The sequence below is a fragment of the Tachypleus tridentatus genome, chromosome 3 (genome assembly GCF_004210375.1).
Source record: "Tachypleus tridentatus isolate NWPU-2018 chromosome 3, ASM421037v1, whole genome shotgun sequence".
Lineage (NCBI taxonomy): Eukaryota > Metazoa > Arthropoda > Merostomata > Xiphosura > Limulidae > Tachypleus > Tachypleus tridentatus.
Window position 1 is genome coordinate 34,303,225 of NC_134827.1, and position 20,145 is coordinate 34,323,369.

A 20,145-nucleotide genomic window follows, 5' to 3' on the forward strand; every position below is an offset into this window, starting at 1 on the left:
TTACATATAAATGTAGCAACTGAATAAAGTAATTAGCAACTAGGGTTCTATCAGTTAGAGAAAAACCTAAAACCTACTGATCTAGAACAGGAGCCATTGAGTAAACAGTTGTATTATTTTTAGTATTCCAATGTCGGGCCTATATTAGCACTGAGCAAGTATATATATAAGTGCCTTAACCACTTGACTCGTAATCTGAGGGTTACAGGTTCAAATCCCCATCACACTAAATGTGCTTGCCCTTTCAGCTGTGGGGAATTATAATGTGATGGTCAATGCTACCATTTGTTGGTAAAAGAGTAGCCCAAAAGTTGGCAGTGGGTGGTGATGACTAGCTGTCTTCTCTCTAGTCTTACGATGCTAAATTAAGGATGGCTAGCACAGATAGGCCTCGTGTAGTATTGCTTGAAATTCCAAACAAACTGAACCAGTCGTAATAACAGTGAATTTTTTTCTTTCTCTTTAATATATAGATATAACTTGTTTCAGTGTAATGTAAGATTTGTGACATTAAGAGACTAACATGTGATTTTGGTACATCATAACAAAAGATTTGTGACATTAAGAGACTAACATGTGATTTTGGTACATCATGACAAAAGATTTGTGACATTAAGAGACTAACATGTGATTTTGGTACATCATGACAAAAGATTTGTGACATTAAGAGACTAACATGTGATTTTGGTACATCATGACAAAAGATTTGTGACATTAAGAGACTAACGTGATTTTGGTACATCATGACAAAAGATTTGTGACATTAAGAGACTAACATGTGATTTTGGTACATCATACCAAAAGATTTGTGACATTAAGAGACTAACATGTGATTTTGGTACATCATGACAAAAGATTTGTGACATTAAGAGACTAACATGTGATTTTGGTACATCATGACAAAAGATTTGTGACATTAAGAGACTAACATGTGATTTTGGTACATCATGACAAAAGATTTGTGACATTAAGAGACTAACATGTGATTTTGGTACATCATGACAAAAGATTTGTGACATTAAGAGACTAACATGTGATTTTGGTACATCATGACAAAAGATTTGTGACATTAAGAGACTAACATGTGATTTTGGTACATCATGACAAAAGATTTGTGACATTAAGAGACTAACATGTGATTTTGGTACATCATGACAAAAGATTTGTGACATTAAGAGACTAACATGTGATTTTGGTACATCATGACAAAAGATTTGTGACATTAAGAGACTAACATGTGATTTTGGTACATCATGACAAAAGATTTGTGACATTAAGAGACTAACATGTGATTTCAGCACAAGAAGGTGGTATTAAGGTTGAATACCACTAAAATAATATAATGAAATGTTAACATGATTCCAGAAGTTGTAGTTAATCCTGTACATGTTATCTATAGTTAAAGTTGTACAAGTTCCTTGATGGTGGCTTGCTCCAAAGTTGCGCTTTATGAAATATAAGGAAAGTGATATTATTTTCTTCTGCAGGATATGAAATCAATTCTTGCAGATGGAGCAATTAGAGTGCATCACCTTTGTGCTCCATGGAGGACTTTATCATTGAAACTTCAAGGGTGCAAAGCTATCCAAAATCAACCATCGTATTTTACATTCCACTTCTATCATCAGCTCAAACAGATAAAATCAATGCTCAGGAATACAGGGCTTGAACAGTCTCTGTACTTAGATGAAAAAATATCTTTAAAATAGATTCAAGTGGTTTATTTATTACTATAAACATGTGTATTAAAAGTTTTGTTTTTGTTCTCAACAGATAATGGTGATTTGTTTGGGTGGGGGAATTCTGAATATCGTCAGCTCAGTAATATTACAGATGCGTTACAGGTGAGTTGATATTAGTTGGAGTTAAACATACATCTTGTGGAATATTGTTTCTAATTTTTATACCTGAATTTGTGTGTGTGTGTGTATTTTTAGAAATCTGTAACATTTGTTTATTGAACAATATATTTCTACAGGGTGGCCCGTAAGTCCCTACCCATCTATATATCTTATGTATCCAGTGTATCTGTGTGCTGTCCCTCATTCTCGCTGCATAATATTATGCAACGCCATGTTCTGTGAGACATTTTCAAGTGTAAATGGGCTTACATCGGCTATATTTCTCTGAAAAAAACAAATTTATAATACATGCGTAATCGAATATAACATAATAACATATGGATGGGTAGGGACTTACGGTTCACCTTGTACATTAGATTGTCTTCCTAGGTTCAGGTATGGTCTGGTCTAGTAGTTAGCCTATGAATCTAATGATTCGTGATTCAAGACACAGAGTACTTTACACTTGAAGCCATGATGTACAGATCTTATTCTTCAGTTAAATGTGAGTAACCCAAGATTTGGCAGATGGTGCTTTTAACTGTGTGCCTTCCCTCCAGTTCCACGTTTTGCAACCTTTGTAATATTTTCTTACACCATTTCTGATCCTCTTGGTTACAATTGTGGTTTATACATGACTGTTCTGTCAGTTTGTGGTTTACGCATGACTGTTCTGTCAGTTTGTGGTTTACGCATGACTGTTCTGTCAGTTTGTGGTTTACGCATGACTGTTCTGTCAGTTTGTGGTTTACGCACATGACTGTTCTGTCAGTTTGTGGTTTACGCATGACTGTTCTGTCAGTTTGTGGTTTACGCATGACTGTTCTGTCAGTTTGTGGTTTTTGCATGACTGTTCTGTCAGTTTGTGGTTTACGCATGACTGTTCTGTCAGTTTGTGGTTTACGCATGACTGTTCTGTCAGTTTGTGGTTTGCGCATGACTGTTCTGTCAGTTTGTGGTTTACGCATGACTGTTCTGTCAGTTTGTGGTTTACGCATGACTGTTCTGTCAGTTTGTGGTTTACGCATGGCTGTTCTGTCAGTTTGTGGTTTACGCATGGCTGTTCTGTCAGTTTGTGGTTTACGCATGGCTGTTCTGTCAGTTTGTGGTTTACGCATGACTGTTCTGTCAGTTTGTGGTTTACGCATGACTGTTCTGTCAGTTTGTGGTTTACGCATGACTGTTCTGTCAGTTTGTGGTTTACGCTGTTCTGTCATGTGGTTTGCTGTGTTCTGTCAGTTTGTGGTTTACGCATGACTGTTCTGTCAGTTTGTGGTTTACGCATGGCTGTTCTGTCAGTTTGTGGTTTACGCATGGCTGTTCTGTCAGTTTGTGGTTTACGCACGCTGTTCTGTCATGTGGTTTACTGTTCTGTCAGTTTGTGGTTTACGCATGACTGTTCTGTCAGTTTGTGGTTTGCGCATGACTGTTCTGTCAGTTTGTGGTTTGCGCATGACTGTTCTGTCAGTTTGTAGTTTACGCATGACTGTTCTGTCAGTTTGTGATTTACGCATGACTGTTCTGTCAGTTTGTGGTTTACGCATGACTGTTCTGTCAGTTTGTGGTTTACGCATGACTGTTCTGTCAGTTTGTGGTTTACGCATGACTGTTCTGTCAGTTTGTGGTTTACGCATGACTGTTCTGTCAGTTTGTGGCTTACGCATGACTGTTCTGTCAGTTTGTGGCTTACGCATGACTGTTCTGTCAGTTTGTGGTTTACGCATGACTGTTCTGTCAGTTTGTGGTTTACACATGGCTGTTCTGTCAGTTTGTGGTTTACACATGACTGTTCTGTCAGTTTGTGGTTTACGCATGACTGTTCTGTCAGTTTGTGGTTTGCGCATGACTGTTCTGTCAGTTTTCGCTTCTTTTTCCTGAAATTTCATTGACCATCAAGATGGCTCTGATACAATGGTGTCAGTCGGCAGATTGGTGGTTGAAAAACTCTACTTTAGCCTATTAGTTCAAAATTGTGAACACCTATGTGAAGGTGGTCCTTATTGTGTAGCTCTAATGTAAGTTATATGATATATATAGAAAGTTCTACCAAGAACAGTGTGGCTTTTGTGATTAGAGTATTGTTACAGTAGACTTGACCAAACTGTGTATTGTGTTAATAGTACATATAAAAAACATTTTTTTTCATAGATTTTCAGTTTGAAATAACATTTGAAAAATGATTTAAAGAATGAAATATTAATATTATGAAACTAATGTTTAAAAATGTTCTTGTAATTGACAATTTTTTTTCACATTTGTGTAGATTAATGTGCCGAGACATGTGCCATTAAGTAATATAGGGAAGATAGTGGATGCTGCTGTAGGTGGAACCATGTGTGCCATTTTAAATGGTAATTACATGTTCTCTTAATAGTTTACTTTGTATCTAACAAAACATTAAAATCCTCAAATTCTGTTTTCATTCACTCTCTCCTTTTGTGTTTCTTTTTCCAATTCTACCAATTTTGTGATTTCAAATGTCGCATTTCAGGCTATAATTTTGCAGGTAAACCAAACAGAAATAAAGTGAATGCAATTCTTATATAAATCAAATATGTTCAAATTTAAATTAGTTTAACCATTGACTGTGGCTGCCCTAAGCATGCTCAGAATGACTACTGCAAACCCTACACCATAACGTTTGCATTCAATTACCAGAGGTGGACTATACTCTGTACATTGAATCAGCTGTCAGTTGGTCAAGCTTGTCATGTATATATATATATATATAGACTTTTCCTTTTCTTTCATTTATCATTTTTCTATTGATTAAAACTATTTTAATTATAATTCATCATGTTATTATACAAGAGTAGATTAATTCCATCATCTTTAACAATGTAATACACAATATACCTTCTTTATCTACTTTAATGTCCATCTTCTGATTTCTAGTAATAGTTTTTACCATTGCAAGTAATGTAACTGCTGTTACTCCTCTCCTCTTATGTCTGCCTATTAAAAATGGTGCCAAAACATTTGTGAAGCATTTTTTAAAAATTAATCTTTGTGCTTTAAATTACATTACCTTAAAGGGAATACATGAAAATATTGTTCGTACTGGAATTTAAATTTCTTTAAATTACATTCATTGAAACGTTTGTTTAGGATGTAGTGGGTTTTCTTTTTTCCTCCCTTGGATTTCTAACATGGAATTTTCATAAATTCATCCTTAATATTAAATCACGTGTTTCACCAACACAAAATTCATCACAATGACACAGTTGTAAATATATGTTACATTTCTAGAATTGTAAATAAGTACATTTTTAATGAAAAACAAAATGTTTTATTAGTTTTGATAGAACATAAATTACATAAAGTTCTTTTTCCCAGCTGAAAATACTTTCAACATAAAAATTTTTTTTGGATGGCATAATTTTATTATCTTTGAAAACATGTTTTTGTTTTCTATCTATTAAGTAAGATGTGTATACTTGGACGATAAATCACTAAAAAATGTGTAATTTTCTCTTTAGGCTTATAATCTCATTATTTAGGGTTTTTTTATAAAAAAAATTCTTATTACTTTCAAAACTTCTTACTACTTTCAGGATAGTGATACTGTCCTAAAAACTGTTTTAGTTCCAGTTGTTTTTTCATTGGAAACTAAATTATATATTCTACTGATGGGTATTGAACTTAGATTCAGTAAGAGGTTTTACACAGTAGAAAAAATGAAAATTATTCTGACACAGACAATAAAAATACGTCAGTCAAGCAATTACGATGGTATGAAATCAGTAATGTTTCAATGTTAATTTTTTTACACACAAATACATGTACTTAGCTTTGTGATGTTAACTCTTAGGGTTAGAACCAGGTGTCAAATTTTAACGTTTGCTTTTCAAGTGAAGCAAGGTACATGTTATCTAGTTTGGTGATACTGAAATCTTAGATGGAGAGCCAGGTGTAACATTTTAATATTAGTTACCTACAAAGTTTGTTTTGTTTTTTGAATTTCGCACAAAGCTACTCGAGGGCTATCTGTGCTAGCCATCCCTAATTTAGCAGTGTAAGACTAGAGAGAAGACAGCTAGTCATCACCACCCACTGCCAACTCTTGGGCTACTCTTTTACCAATGAATAGTGGGATTGACCGTCACATTATAACGCCCCCACGGCTGAAAGGGTGAGCATATTTAGCTAGACAGGGATGCGAACCTGCGACTCTCAGATTAAGAGTCGCACGCCTTAACACACTTGGCCATATCTACAAAGTACAAGTAAGTGTATATAGGTTTAGAATATGAAATCTTTGGTTCAGAACTGGTCTAAGCTAAGGTTTTAGTTCTGTAGAAAGGAATTTTTGCCCATAATTGTTAATGTTTGAAACAATTATTTTCTGAAGCTGTGTAATATTGTTTTAGGACCACTTGTAAGAATTATGTTAGTAGATTAGGAAACAGATGATTTCTCTTCATATGTTACAGCATTTTAGTTGAAGACCAAATGGTCATTGTATAATGCCTATTTTTCTTTCAGATAAAGGTCAAGTATTTGTCTGGGGTTATGGAATCTTGGGTCAAGGCCCACAAGTAGTACAGTTGAACTCACCTACACTTCTTCCTGAAGAGCTCTTTGGACGAAATGAATTTAATCCTGAGGTCAAAGTGGCACACATAAATTGTAACCTCAGTCAGTTTGCAGCCATTACCAGTAAGTACTGTACTCGACCTCTGTGTCTGAATACTAGGTGTAGTTGGTTCAAGAACTTTATTGGATTGTAACTCTGTTGAAAGAAAATGGGTAAGGTGATGATCTAGGTTCTATACTGAGTTGTTATTCATATAAAGAAGTCAAAACTTCTTATTGTCATTCAACAGACAGTTTCAATCTATCAGTTTTCAGATCTAGACATAACCATTAATAAGTTATTTTGTGATCTTATAGAAAAGTTAAAAGTTGTTTTCAACCTTAAATACCCACAAGGAAATGTTTTGATGTAATTTTATCTCAGACCTGAGTGTTTGTTTCTTGATATTTACCAAATGTAACCGGTATGGTTTTGATCGCTTAAAACTCTGCTTTCTAACCATACAGAAGTAAGATTGATAAAATTAGCAACATCTCAGGAAAATGTTTTTATCAAATAAAGTTTGTGGAATCTCTTTGAAGTATCAACTGCATGAAATTCTCCAGTGTTTTGAGATGCTCACTTGGCTTTTGATTAAACACGTTTTAATGAAGTAAATTTATCTGTACTAAAGGAAACATTATACATACTTGTGTGTTAGACATTTTGAGAAACTTTAGGATTTCATGACAAGTTCAGTGGTAGGTTTTATAAAACCTTTGAACAGAACGTATTAAGTTGACATTTTTGTCGTGACTGCCTTTTCCGGAATGTACTTTTTTAAGTAGTTTTAGTAACTGTGAATATCTTGTTTCCTTCAGATCAAGGTGATTTGTATATGTGGGGAAGAAACAGAAATGCCTGTCTTGGACTTGGCCATAAAATGACCAGTATTTTCCTTTCCGAGTAAGTGGCTTTTTGTAATTAATTAGGTTTAATGAAAGAGTTGCATTTCTTGATATTAATTAAAATCCAGTGTTACAAAGTACTGAATTGTCAGTGTATCAAAGGATACAAAATTATAGTTTGTGTTCAATGAAACTTGTTTTGACACCAATTAAAATTTAGTGCTACAAAATCTGTAAAGGCAATGTTGTGAAATCTTCACCAGAATATTACATAATTCTCACCAAAACAAAGCAGTGCTACAAGAAAATGCACAAAATAAATTGTTACAAAATAACAGTTACAGAGGCTGTGCTAGATTGTTACACAAAATTTATACCAAATAGCCAGGACTAAAAAATACTGTTTAAAAGTCAGAACTGTAGAGAACTTGTTAAAAACCAGTGCTACAAGTACTTAACTTAAAGATAAAAGATTCATAAAGATATTGTTATAAGATGTATTTGGCCTGGTGGTTAATACATTCGACTTGTAATGTGAGAGTCGTGGGTTTGAATCCCCTTTACACCAAACATGCTTGCCCTTTCAGCCATTGAGGCTTTATAATGTGATGGTCAATCTTGCTTTTCACTGGTAAAAGAGTAGCCCAAGAGTTGGCAGTGGGTTGTGATGACCAGCTGCCTTCCCTCTAGTATTACAGGGCTAAATTAGGGATGGCTAGCACAGATAGCCCTTGTGTGAAATTCAAAACAAATAAGATGTATTTTTTAATATTTTAATTTAGATGATTTAGGGAGCTGCTAATTGTGATGATGGTGTAATCATTAAAAACTTTAACTAGTATCTATATAAAACTTTAACTAGAATCTATATCACATTAATTATAAATATGAGCAAGGAAGGAGCAGTTAGTTCGGTGACTGATGTTTCAGTATGTGAAAGATGGAGTTTGAAGTGAGAGAAGATTGTTCAAGTAAAATTATTTGGTGAGTGTTAGGCTTACTTCTGTATGTTAACCAACTTTTGTTATCAGTCATTGAAATTTCTGTTAAATGTTGTTGGCATATTAGGCCTACAATATTATCAGATTTTGTTAACTTTGACCTACATCTTGCATCAAAGTAATCATAGTATTATTGAATGAATGAGTTATTGCTACATGGAGTGCATTCAACATTATTTTTGCTAAGTACTCCAATTAGAATAAACCCAGTGATAAAACATGTTACGTGAAATGTCTATAAATTTGTTTAGTTTCTTGTCAGTGTAAAAACCATCTCTAATTGGTTTAGGTAAAATGTAGTTGAGAAACACGTAGGTTGAAGAAGTCTGGACAGAAATGAACCAGAAACTCTATAACCCAAGTGATTTTGAAAGATGGACCCTTCTTCTTTCGGGGTAAACTGGGAGTGTGATTTGTTGCTCAGTTAATGCTGAATGTTCAAAGATAATGGTTTGTCTCTGAAGAAAGGTCTGCCTGTAAAAGTGCTCAGGTTATAGGTTTCTATTTTATTTCTATCAAAAGTCTGATAATGTTACTATTTAGCATGCAATTGATGCAGGTTTCTGTTGTAACTTAGGTTTCAGTTCCTGCCCAAGTATTGAGTGTTAGCCTAGGAGTGGATCACACAGCTGTTCTATGTAAATCATTCAGTTAATGTGTAGTGTAAAATTTGTACTTTTAGAGAAGAACAAACTCCAAGTTAGTAAAAAAAATACTGAAAACAAATGTTATACAGGGAAAGAAAGAATAAAACTACATCTGTACATTTAATAAACTTTAGTGAACACTGAAATAAATGTTAGTTACTGTACGTTTTTATTGTTGTTTTTTCCTAATTATTTTAAAACTCAAAGATGTTAATTTTGTACTACAGGTCGTATTACAACTTTGATAAATTTATGTGTTTGACTAACTAGTTGTATAAATAGAGCTTAGCAGTTAGTGCTTTTATAAACCGTGTAAAAATCTCGTTCAGTAACAGTGAAATACATTTAGTGATAATACGAATTCATTATTGTGAAAAATGAATTGTATGTGACTTCACACAGGAAAGAAACTAAAAATAATTCGTCTGCACGAGGAATTTCTTAAGAAGATTCATTACTTGTCCAAAGTTTGAAAAACACAGGTTTATACTATTTAAATAGCTGCTTACACTGAATAGTCAAACATTCAGTTTGTTACTTTAATTAATTAAATAAAAAAATCTCTCTTTTGGTTGGTCTTTTGTTAATTTCATTTTAACAAAATCACAGAAATGTAAACAAATTATTTATAGTCAATTTACTATGATACAATCCATGGAAAAACGACAACTGTGAAGTGATTTTGATAAACTGTTGTTTAACTGCTGTTGTTAATCATGTAAACAACTGCATCATGAGAAAAAAGTTGTTTTTCTAAAGGACACAAAGTCCCAGACTTTATTTAAAAACCACACAATTCATCCAAGAACAGTGCACAGACTGAATGGATTTCTATCGTCACCTGATGGGCTGGCGACTTAGTAATGGTATGTTACACTCCAGAAATAAAAAGCTATGGGTAAGTGGGCTTCACAAAATGTAGACACTGACAACGTACTAAATATCCGTACGTGTGTGTATATATTTAAAAATATGCAACCGTATTTTAATATTGATGTGTTTTGTTTATGGCTTAAAAATTTATGGTTATATATACACGTAAACGGTACAAAATTTGAACTATTTGATCAAGTATTTGCTAATCCTAAAATTATAGTTTACCTAGAAGTTATTAAATAAAGATATGGTGACATATTGGGTCGCCTGACGATTAAAATTTTTTTTTCAGTGTAAACGTAATAAGTAACGTAACACTTGAAAGCTGCACACAAGTCAGAACATGAAATAAAAAAACAATTTTTTTTTTGTATCGGAATTCTTTATTTTCCAGTTTTTGGTATTACCAGAAATAATTCGACATAGAAAACTTTGCAAACAAATACACCACAAGTATCTTCAGAAAAGAAATGATAAAAACTAAAGAATTATTGTGATTTTCTTTCAGTAGATTGGTGTAAATTATGTATTACGACACTTTTAGAGGTGAATACATGTTAACATAAAGTTATGATTTTGAAGGAGGGAACAATAGTTACCTGAGGGGGGTGGTGGGGGCTAAAGCACATGTGAAACATGAAAATAGTAATACTATAGGGTCAGGGGGTTTAACTCTCCTCAAAATATGACATTTAAACAGTTTGGATGTAGTAACTCCTTAAATCCAGATTGTAAAACACAGATATCGTATTTTTAATAGACATAAATCTATCCCCCGTCATAGTTAACTTCTGTCGCTTCCTTCGCATATGAGTGATTAATATAAATATATATATATACATTAAAGTTAAAGGACTTAACCTGTATGTGAAATTAATTATAGTACAACATGAACTAACGGTGTTTAAACAAAAACAACGGGACACGTCCAAAAATCTTATTCGAAGGTGTCAGTATAGCAGACGAATTGTCACCCCTTTTCCATGCAACAGAGTCTAAGTTAAAGTTTTACTTTGTTTCGTTTTGTGAATAGAAGCGCTAAAACACGCCTATGGCACTATTAACTTTAGTACAGTCCTCAGGAATTTAAAACTCAAATCGCATTAATCAGTTAAGTCGTTAATAGACGTATATTTCCCGATCAATAAAACAGTTTCGAAGAAATATAACTTCGTGACATTTATGGACGTGTATTAAGTTGTGCTTGAATAATTATTACCTAAAAATCAAAATCCTATTTTCTGCTTCACAATGTGATAAAGATGTTAATAAATGGCGTGATCTGATATTTATATATTAATTATAAATGCACAAGGTGAGTCAATAGTATAATGTAGTACCATGGTTACGAGTAGGTAATAATAAATTCAATATTTAGTTAACCCTAACACCTCAATTTTCTAATATTGATAAATGCACAATTCAACTTTCCTATTTAATTGTGATAATTAGTAATGTATTCATTACTTTCGTAATCCTAACACTTATTTTTTTCTTATGATGATGGTAAATGCAAAATTTAGTGTTTTTGTAAAGTGGTGTGAATTATTAATACATTACGTACTGAAGTAACGGTAAGCCTACTTTTGTTAACAACAGCGTTCATGTTTTCTTTTATGTTGGGAGTAAATTATCTAATACATTAAACTGAATGTATTTTTAAAAGATAAATTTGTACGGTGTTTTCTTGTCAAACGGTCAGCTTACTTCCTGCTGAAGTGGTTGACATCAGCCCATTTAGTAAGATCAAGGTGGTTTATATTGTTACCTTGACAATTTACACGTGGATTTCTGGAAATAATAAATATAATATTAAATTATGATTTTACAGAAGCATTCTTGAAAACGAAAAGCATATAAAATTATACGTTAATATATTTTCACTTAAGAGTTTTGACTTGTTACTGGAACATTAGTCTGCTAACAACTGTTAGGGTTAGCCAGTGAAGGTTGGGGTGATAGGAACAAAGTTCGTAAATAAAATTATTTTAATGTAGAAAAAAACTCCGTGTATAATATTTACTTAAGTTATAAGTCTTAAAAATAATATATATGATTTATTGTTTTAATAATTTAATATCAAATGTATAACGCTAATATATAAAAATAAGATCGTCAGTGAACTTATACGAAACTAAAAGTAAGAAACGTAGGTGTTAATTCTAAGTTGACAGTACTGCAAGTTCCACACAACACTTCACAGTGCATATTAATTTCTCAGCTCTTCTATCATATAAACATATTAAATGTATTTACATAGTTCTTTGCTAAAAAACACACACGTAGAGTTGCCTTTTTTTATAGCTTATTTCAAAATTTCGGGCAAAACCGGAAACACGTCATTATTTTGTTTCGAACAAAGTTAGTCATACCTCTGTAAATTAAAACTAATGTTTTAATTATCTGTGTGGGGGGGAAAAGGCCCGGTTAAGGCACTCGAGTCGTAATCTGAGTGTCGCGGGTTCGAATCCTCGTCACACCAAACATGCTCGCCCTTTCAGCTGTGGGGGCGCTATAATATTACGATCAATCCCACTATTCGTTGTTAAAAGAGTAACCGAAGAGTTGGCGGTGGATGGTGATGACAAGCTGCCTTCCCTCTAGTCTTACACTGCTAAATTGGGACGGCTAGCACAGATAGCCCTCGTGTAGCTTTGCGCGAAATTCAAAACAAACCAAAAACAGAAGAAAAAGGTCATAATTTAAGAATTTGACGTATAACACATTTCATTTCAATAAAGATCAGTGTATTTGGTTGGTTGCAAGACTAAAATCGTAAGCTAATATTGTTTGTTTAAATATTTTCAACACTGACTATAGCTAACATCATATGTATGTTTTATATTACATGCGATTAGTGAAGTTATATGTGTAAAACATTATATGATTACTAAAATTAACAGAGATAAAATGTCAAATAAATAAACTTTCTTTTTGTTTCAGTTGAATATAATATAATGAGCCGAAAAAATTAAGTACAGCGTTTTAGATTAATTCATTCACGACATCTAGTGAATAAAGAGCTGATTTATTTTAATTTTTGCGAAAAACTACTAGAGGGCTGTTTGACAACGAATAGTGGAATTAAACTTCATATTATGAAGCCCTTAAGGCTGAAAGGGCGAACATATTCGGTGATGGGTATTCGAACCCCAGATTGCGAGTGTGACAACGAATAATACGAACGCCCCCATACATAATGTTTGTAATTTTAACGAGGATCAGCCTCGAGGATTTTCAATAACAAATTATCAGGTCATCCCTTAAGTAATGTCCAATTTTAGGTTTAGAAAAAGAGAAAGGATTTCAAACACTTTTAATGTTATTTAATCAATAATGGACGTTCCATTGTTATTAATTACTTCCTGCCAACGACTCACAAGCTTCTGGATGCCACTTCCGTAAAATTATTGGTGTTTTGGAGGAAAAAAATGTAAAGAGGGTAGTTTTGACATCTTCATGTGTTCCAATCTCTTTTCCATCAAGATCGTTCTGCAAACTTTGGAATAGATGATAATCAGATGGGGCAAAGTCTGGAGAATAAGAAGAATGTGGAAGTTTTTCACAGGCTAGTTCTTCAGTCTTTACAGATGTGATCCTTGCTGTATGGGGTCGTGTATTATCCTGGTGTTACACAGCACCTGTACGATTGATCAAAGCAGGCCTCTTTTCTTTTAGTCCAACATTCAAGCATTGTAACTGTTGACAACAGAAGCCTGATGTAATCATTACATTGAGTGACAGCAACTCAAAGTGGATCACACCAATAATATCGTACCAAACGCTTAACAAGAATTTCCTAGGGTGGAGGTCCATTTTGGGCTGTGGTTTAGCCAGTTTATCTGCAATGAACCAATGTCTGCGGCGCTTAACATTTTTATAAGATATCCATTTCTCGTCTCCAGTCACTAACCTGTCTAAAAAAGATGAGTAACGTTCATGAGAGTGTAGAGAAGTGTAAATGTCCACTCTTGTTCTAACGTTGGTTTCTGTCAAATCATGTGGGACCCATTTTCCAAGTTTTGACACCTTTCCAAGCTGTTGCAGATGACGGTGAACTGTTGAATGGGTTGAATTAAGCTTCTGTGCTAGTTCTTCAACTGTTACAGCACAATTTCCATCAAGTGCAGCCAGCAGCAAGTCATCATTAAACTCAACAGGATGACCTGAATGTGGTGCATCACTTAAGCTGTAGTCACCTGATCTGAACTTCTAAAACCACCTTCGACATTTTTTTTCATTGAGAGACTCCGCACCATAAACACCTTGAATGTTTCGTGTAGTTTCTGCTGCACTATTACCTTTTGTAAACTCATAAATCATTATATGTCTAATGTGCTCCTCAGACACATCCATCTTTATAAGGGTTTATTTGATTAATGATTTGAAAAAGTAGAGTTGGGTTAGTTTGTTTTATTTGTCTGAACATTTTTATACATGTTGTACTACATATTTTAGTCATTAAAACCTTCTACAAAGACAGAAATGATGATGCACTTTCTGTATTAAATATTTGGACATTACTTATGGGATGACCTGATATATATGAAAATGTCACAGTAGTGATGATAGAGGGCGTGGTTCTCCTTTTAGTAAAAGTTGAGCAATTTAACGTTTTTTTTTTTTTTTTTTTCAAGTAAGATGATTTACTGAAACATGGATACCAGAGTCTGTGATAACGTTCATTCAAAAATCTAAAAACAACTGTAGAATATTAAGACTTCAGTCGATCGCATTTGATCTATCAAACAAAAATTCAAATTATTGTTTACCCCTGTGGATGTGCAGTCTTAAAGGCTTCCAGCTGAATGGTATCCATTTCATCAGCATTGTCACACAAGACTCTACAGAGTCGTACGTTACGGATCTCCTGAAGTTGTTCTGAAAAACACGAATCACTTATTTTTAAAACGTTTTGCAGCAAACAAGCATGCAGGTTTGGAGTTGTATTAACGAACTAACTAATGAATCAAGAATGTAAACATTTTCTTTATCATGTAAAGATAAACTAAATATAAGGCACTAATTTTGTTAAGCCTAAAAGTACAAATTGGGCTATATGTATTCTGTCAACCACGGGTATAAAAACTCGATTTGCAGCTGACCAATCCGGAGGCCATTTTAAGGTAATACCATAATTTACTGAATTATTCAGTCTGTATAAAACTTAAACGATACCACTGAATAACAAAATGATAACCATTATAAAATATTACTGATCCAGAAAACCCTGGAAGTCAGCCAGGGTTTTCGTTGGTAAAGGAGTAGTTCAATAGTTGGCGGTGGGTGGTGATGACTAACTACCTTCCCTATAGTCTTACACTGCTAAATTAGGGACGGATAGCGCAGATAGCCCTCGTGTGGCTTTGGCGAAATTCAAACAAACCAAGTTTAAGAGGATTAACGTTTGAAATTTTTATTCAGTTAGAAAATCTAGTAGAGGGCGTGACAAGTTAAGAAAGGCTAACCTGGTTTTAGTTCGGCTAAGCTCTACGAAGAATAAAACAATGAAAGTATTTTTAAGCTCTCAAAAAAATGAACTAATTTCTATTTAATGTCAAGTAAACCCGAGAAGAAATAATAGATACTGTGCATTTTTTATTTCAATTAACGTCCGAAATACTCCATAATTTAAATTTCATTAAAACAAAAAACATTAATCGAAAGAATATCTGATGTAAAACCGTATTCTAAATGTCAGAAAGCCGAGTCAGTGAAGTTTCACTGTGTTGGTATTTGGGTATTGATGTCAAATACTCAGGAGGGTCAGGTACATTTGACCTCTTCCTCCCTCCCGAACGATTATAGCGTCTGTCTTTAGGGTTTTTTTTGTTGTTTTTTTAAAGCTTTGGGCCAGAGTCAAAGTATAACATCATACTCAGGCCCATTTTGGGGCACAGTCCATGCATGGACGAACAAGAAGTTTTTTTTTCTTCTTTCCTTTTATTATTTCTCTTGTGTTTTTTTTCTTCATTTTTTTATTTTTTTGTATTTTCATATATATATATATTTTTTGTATTTTTCTCCTTTTTCTTCATAGAGAGAATGCGACTACTACTTGTAGTAACACACACACACACACATAATAATTCTTATTATTACTCAATATTATTCAATACTTGAATAATAATTCAATAAGAGAAAAAAAAGTAATAATGATTAAAAAAAGAAAAATAATAATTATAATAATAAAAAGAAACAAGGACTAAGTGTCTAGTGCATAGTGGCCAGCTTGTGTTACATTTCTTAAATACATGTTAAAAGGGGAGAGGTATTAGGACTATTTACATCATGTACGTGATATCTGTCGAGATCACACGTTAAGTCATTTTTATGCCAATTCTTATTGAAATATTTTAGAGAATTATGCAAGAGTCTTTCAGATATTGTGTCTATGTTTGCATACTTGTGCATGAATGTGGTTGAGGTGCTACGTGGTACTTTATATGCTGAAGTTAGTACTGAATTTTGTATACGTAGAAGTTTCTGTACATGTGTGGGTGCTATGTTAATCCAGGCAGGTGATGCATATTCTATTGTTGGTCTAACGTACGTTTTGTAGATTTTAAGTATGTTGTCTGGTTATGTTCCTTGGATTTTACCTGAAAGACTTCTTGCATAGTTTGCTCTTTTCCAGATTCGTATCAGTATATTTTTAATATGTGGTAACCACGTTAATTTTGAATCATAGGTTAGACCTAGAAATTTAGCAGAAGTAGCAGTCAGTAAAAGTGATCCATTCATATAGAGTTTTGGTGGATCTTTTTTCAGCTTATTCAGTCTGCTGAATAATATGACTTGGGTTTTTGGAATATTGATTTTGATTCTATATTTTTGGCAGTATTCTTCGATGTTATTTAGGACTGGTTGTAGGTTCGTTGCTGCTATTGACGGAGTGGGGGCACATTGAGTGCTTCGGGTGAAAAGGACCCTGAGTGGGCCCCATTTACATTTACTTAACACATTCTGTTTTCCGGGAAGTTGGACAGCCAGCGAATAGTTTCCTGGAGTAATGCCATTTCAAGTAATCTATGTCGTAAGCCGTTATGCCACACTGTGTCAAATGCTTTCTCAATGTCGAGAAAGCAAGCTACAGTGCATTCTTTTTTGTTGAAGCTGTCGGTAATTGATTCTGTATGTCGAATCAGGTGGTCTGTAGTTTGGCGGTTTTTTCGAAATCAGTTTTGAATTTCTGGTAATTTTGAATTTTCTTCTAAGTAAACTGACAGACGATTACTAATTATCCTCTCTAATACTTTGCCAATACAACTGGTTAAGCTAATCGGGCGGTAGTTGTTTGGTTTATTCGCTGGCTTTCCTTCTTTCTGGAACATTAATATTATTGCTTCCTTCCAAGAAACGGGGATATATCCTGCTGATAGTGAGAGATTAAATAACGCTGTTAGGTGTTCATATGATCTCTGAGTGCCTTGCTTTAGGAGGATAGCTTGAATATCATATTCTCCAGGGGCTTTGTTTTTTGTGTTGTTAATAGCAGTTACGACTTCTGTTACAGTGATATGTTTTATCAGTTGATGAGTGCTCCAGTCTTTTGTTTTTTCTTGGTGTGTAATAGTGTTGACTGGAAATTTAGGTGTAAAAATGCTTCTGTTTTGATCAATAAAGTCAGTGAACATTCAACTTCAGGTATGTGTTCAAAAAGCGACATCTATTAGACAATAATGTAATCAGAAAACAAATTATGCGACAGTCTATTTCATTATTCGGAGATAAAATGTCAGAATAGAAATGATAATTTCTTATTAAAATTGTTAAGTTTATTATTTTTCTGGTAGTGTTTTACATCTTATAAATAATGCAATGAAGCATATGTAACTGTATTTTCACGTTTTAGTTCTTATCAAGTTTTGTATTTCGTAATAAGTTGTTTCCTTGACATAGATGGGCAACAGATGTGAAAAATATTTTAAATTAGTTAAATATTGATAAACCATTATACTGATCACTTGGAATGATGAATATCATTGGCCCCTACTCCATATTTTGCTAACACTAGTTTCTATTTTATTTTTCTACGTAGTCGGCTGACTTTACCAGTAGAAGTGAATATGAAATGCTTTGGCAAATTCAACTGGTCGTTATACGAAACGTTCGTATTGTCTGACTTAAGATTTTGTAGTACACAGCAAACAATATAATTTGTATTTTCTACATTTTTGTGTGTCACGACATAGTATTTGTTACTGTGTGGAACTGTTTCATTATATTGATCGCCAGACAAATTTTTTATCCATTTACGACTGCTACTGCTCAGTGTTTTGTACGTTCTACCGGGCCTGATTTTAGAATGAAAGACCGAGATACGAGAAGTGAACTATTCAAATAATATTAAAACAACACAGACACCACATCTTACCAGGGCGAAAAGAAGAAGGCCAGCCACTGTTTTCATACCAGAAACGATCACCTCGCCTTATATTTGAAAACTGGTCAGCTATAAGACAAGCTAAAGTTGGGCCTACAACGGCGTCAGGTAGGTGATACTCAGAAATACCAGCACTCCACAGGTCGATGTCGTCAACATGTCTGTTCATGTGGATTATATATTATTATCAAATAAAAATAGTTTTAATATTAACTGGAAATTTTCAACATTTTATTTTTCCTTTTGCTTGATTAAATACACTTAAAAGAACTCAAGGTACTACGTAGATTAGAGGTGTAAGCGACAAATTAAAAGTAGGATTAGCGAGATTTATTTACACAGTGAACCGAGATAATGTGGGACACTAGCGCCCTCATTAGGGCTAGCTTTACAACATTGAAAGCTCCTGGATTCTGAATTACATTCTGAGCATTGTGTCTCATAGTTTTATTGAAAACAATTTTTTTTTTCTAATTTTGATGCATTTTGAGAACAACAGATTTAAAGAGGGCGTGTTTTTCCTATGTCACTCTACATATACATAAAACAGAAAAAAACAATGTGGAAAATTGATGGACGCAGAGCTTAAAAACTGTTTAATTTAAGACATAAGGGTAACTGATTTGAGATTTTTTTTTGAGTCAATAGTTGCTACACAGCAACAAACACCACAAGGGTGAATTTAAATATCCAACAGTTATTCCTTCACTTCAGTATACAGACTTCACCCATGACTTACAAGCATTTATAGTGTACTCGCATAAATGTATCAAAACACAAACAGTAGTGTTAACAGTTTTAGGGCACTAGAGTTGCTATCTAACCAGAAATAACAAAACACAAAGAGTAACGTGTAGCAGATTTAGTGTTATACATTTATTTTGATACCTACGTGTGTTTCTGATGTATTACATATATTATTACACGTGTGTTGTGCAAGTCTCGCCTGATCTATAAATTTGTAGAAGAATTCTCGAGAGCAAGAATAAACTATGTTGTTTATAAAAACACTAGGTTGTCTTCCAACATTGTTAAACGTTCGAGAATCTCACGTGTGTGTTCAAATTTGTTTGTTCGTTTGTTTATTTTTGAATTTCGCGTAAAGCTACACATGGACTATATGTTCCAGCCATCCATAATTTAGCAGTGTAAGACTAGAGGGAAGGCAACTAGTCATCACCATCCACCGCCAACTCTTGGGCTACTCTTTTACCAACTAAACGTCACATAATAACGCCCCCACAGCTGAAAGGGCGAACATGTTTTGATGTGACTGGGATTCGAACCCACTTCCCTCAGATTACGGTTGGTTTAACCACCTGGCTGTGCCGGGCCTGAGTATATAAAAGCAAGCCATCACAAGACGTTAAGAGATAATATTTATTTGATCGCTAATTTCAATATACTGTAAGATTCGGAAGCTATAATTGTGATTAACGCTTATTAATTGGAAATTACAGAATTTGCCCAGGAACGTATATAAATTTCAAAGATTACAAATCATTCAACATCAGTGAATTAACTTCGCATGTTAGTATTCTTACGAGGATATTACATATTGTAAGTTTAGCACGAAAAGAGTGTTTGTCAGTCTTGTTGGCAAATGTCATAAAGTTGATAAATAACAAAAGTATTTTAACTTCGAAATTCAAATTAAAATTCCTGACTATTTGAAATCGTAATACATAACATTCGTTATGTAATAAATTAGAGACGCGTCCGAAATAAATTATAACACGTAACAATAAGGGCCGGCATAACCAGGTGGATAAGACACTCGATTCGTAATCTGAGGGTCGCGGGTTCGAATCCCCGTCACACCACCCATGCTCACCCTTTCAGCAGTGGGGAGCGACATAGTGTGACGGTCAATCCCACTATTCGTTGGTAAAAAGAGTAGCCCAAAAGTTGGCGGTGGGTTGTGATGACTAGCTGCCTTCCCTCTAGCCTTACACTGTTAAATTAGGGGC

General features: G+C 33.9%; 2 protein-coding genes across 2 annotated transcripts in view; one reads left to right on the plus strand and one right to left on the minus strand.

Moving 5' to 3' along the window:
- The window catches only part of LOC143246673 (RCC1-like G exchanging factor-like protein), a 33,243-nt gene extending 24,166 nt beyond the window's left edge, over window positions 1-9,077 (plus strand). The window contains 6 exon segments of the mRNA XM_076493748.1: window positions 1,774-1,844; window positions 4,105-4,192; window positions 6,327-6,500; window positions 7,239-7,295; window positions 7,298-7,323; window positions 8,844-9,077. Coding sequence (XP_076349863.1) covers window positions 1,774-1,844; window positions 4,105-4,192; window positions 6,327-6,500; window positions 7,239-7,295; window positions 7,298-7,323; window positions 8,844-8,921 — 494 coding nt within the window. The 3' untranslated portion in view covers window positions 8,922-9,077.
- Window positions 9,078-9,658: 581 nt separating this feature from the next.
- LOC143246672 (salivary peroxidase/catechol oxidase-like) overlaps window positions 9,659-20,145 on the minus strand; it is a 69,428-nt gene continuing 58,941 nt past the window's right edge. Inside the window, exons 13-15 of the mRNA XM_076493747.1 lie at window positions 18,167-18,336; window positions 14,562-14,670; window positions 9,659-11,580 (exon numbers count right to left, since the gene is read on the minus strand). Of these exons, the coding sequence (XP_076349862.1) occupies window positions 11,493-11,580; window positions 14,562-14,670; window positions 18,167-18,336 (367 nt within the window). The 3' untranslated portion in view covers window positions 9,659-11,492. The remainder of the gene's footprint in view (window positions 11,581-14,561; window positions 14,671-18,166; window positions 18,337-20,145) is intronic.